Genomic DNA, 1,573 nt, shown 5'->3' on the forward strand with positions numbered 1-1,573 from the left:
TTGTAAGTAGAAAAATGCGCGAAATTCATTTTTTCGACGAGTAGTCAACTCTCCGCGCCTAAACTTTTTTGCCGCGTTTTTCCACTGACAAGATCACTTTGCCAGATTTGTTAGCGTTCCGTACCCAAAGGATAAAAACGGGACCCTATTACTAAGACTCCGCTGTCCGTCTGTCCGTCCGTCTGTCCGTCTGTCTGTCACCAGGCTGTATCTCATGAACCGTGATAGCTAGACAGTTGAAATTTTCACAGATGATGTATTTCTGTTTCCGCTATAACAACAAATACTAAAAACAGAATAATATAAATATTTGAATGGGGCTCCCATACAACAAACGTGATTTTTTTTGCTGTTTTTTTCCGTAATGGTACAAAACCCTTCGTGCGCGAGTCCGACTCGCACTTGGCCGGTTTTTTTTTAAATGTTTTTTAGAAAACATAAACAAACTATAATTTGAAATTATCGTCTGTACCCTCGAATATAAAACTCGAATGTCTGTTTTGATAAAAAATAGCGTTGCATTGGCATTAAATTCAAAAATAAAAAACTTGATTTATTACACTGACACAAATATTCACTTTCTTACGCTGCTATCAAAGATAGTAATTTACTCCCTTTCACAATATCCTTAAAGTTTTCTGACGTGTTTACATTTTCTTCATTCGTAGATTCTACTGCTTCAGATTCTGCTGGTACAATATTCTCGCCCTCGGAACCATTGTTGTCTGTATTATTTTCGCCAGTATTTGTCTCAGTTTCAGTTCCATTCTCTGGGTTCGTTTCTGGGGCAGTTTCATCAGAATTTGTCTCCGTTCCATCAGGATTTGATCCATCAGGATTTGTCCCATTAGGATTCGTCTCAGTGGTCGTCTCGTCAGGATTTGTGGGAGCTTCTGTAGTACTGGTAGGTGCTTCTGTTGTCGTCGCGGCTTTTAATTCGTCTACCTCATCCTGTAGTCTTCCTTTCTGTCCTGATAACGCCAAAGTTGATACAAACAGGCAGAAACAAAGAAGACTGAGAAACACTATCAATTTGTTGTTCAACATCCACCCCAAAGTCTGCTCGGTGTAATATCGACAATTCATTTTGACTTTTGTTCCGCAACACGAAAAAAACACTTCACCGTCTGAGTGGCTTGTACGTTGTGATATCGACTGATTTCTGTTATCATAGGCTTTTAAATCTATTCAGTAGATATCCGCTTATCAAGTACGAGTACATATTTAGTTTATTGGAAATTTCAGTCAATAGCTTAGGGCATTAGGTTTGGTATTGAATGAATGAGTTTAGTAATATTGATAATATTGAAATTGGTGACCCAAGCGTATTGTTGAACAGCATGCAGCAGTACTTATTATCTATATGATTCATATTATCGTAGATTTGGTATTATCCATGTATTGGAATATGTTGTGAAATATTTTTTTTATGTTAATTACAAAGAGTACCACAAGCCTATAGGGAATATTACGCGAAACTATGCGCAGGTGGCGCCACCACCACAATCTGAGGGTCTGTCGCGAAACAAGAAAATCAAAATTTCGTTATCTAACATCTCTTGTCACTCTTGCA

The 1,573-nt window shown here is 38.0% G+C and overlaps 1 protein-coding gene across 1 annotated transcript; it reads right to left on the reverse strand.

Annotated features, from left to right (window-relative positions):
* LOC134748876 (cGMP-specific 3',5'-cyclic phosphodiesterase-like) lies at positions 1 to 1,316 on the reverse strand. Its single transcript, XM_063683709.1, has one exon. The coding sequence runs from the start codon at positions 1,084 to 1,086 to the stop codon at positions 583 to 585; it is 504 nt and encodes a 167-aa protein (XP_063539779.1). The 5' UTR covers positions 1,087 to 1,316; the 3' UTR covers positions 1 to 582.
* Positions 1,317 to 1,573: the final 257 nt, after the last annotated feature.

Source organism: Cydia strobilella, chromosome 17, assembly GCF_947568885.1.
Source record: "Cydia strobilella chromosome 17, ilCydStro3.1, whole genome shotgun sequence".
Classification (NCBI taxonomy): Eukaryota; Metazoa; Arthropoda; class Insecta; order Lepidoptera; family Tortricidae; genus Cydia; species Cydia strobilella.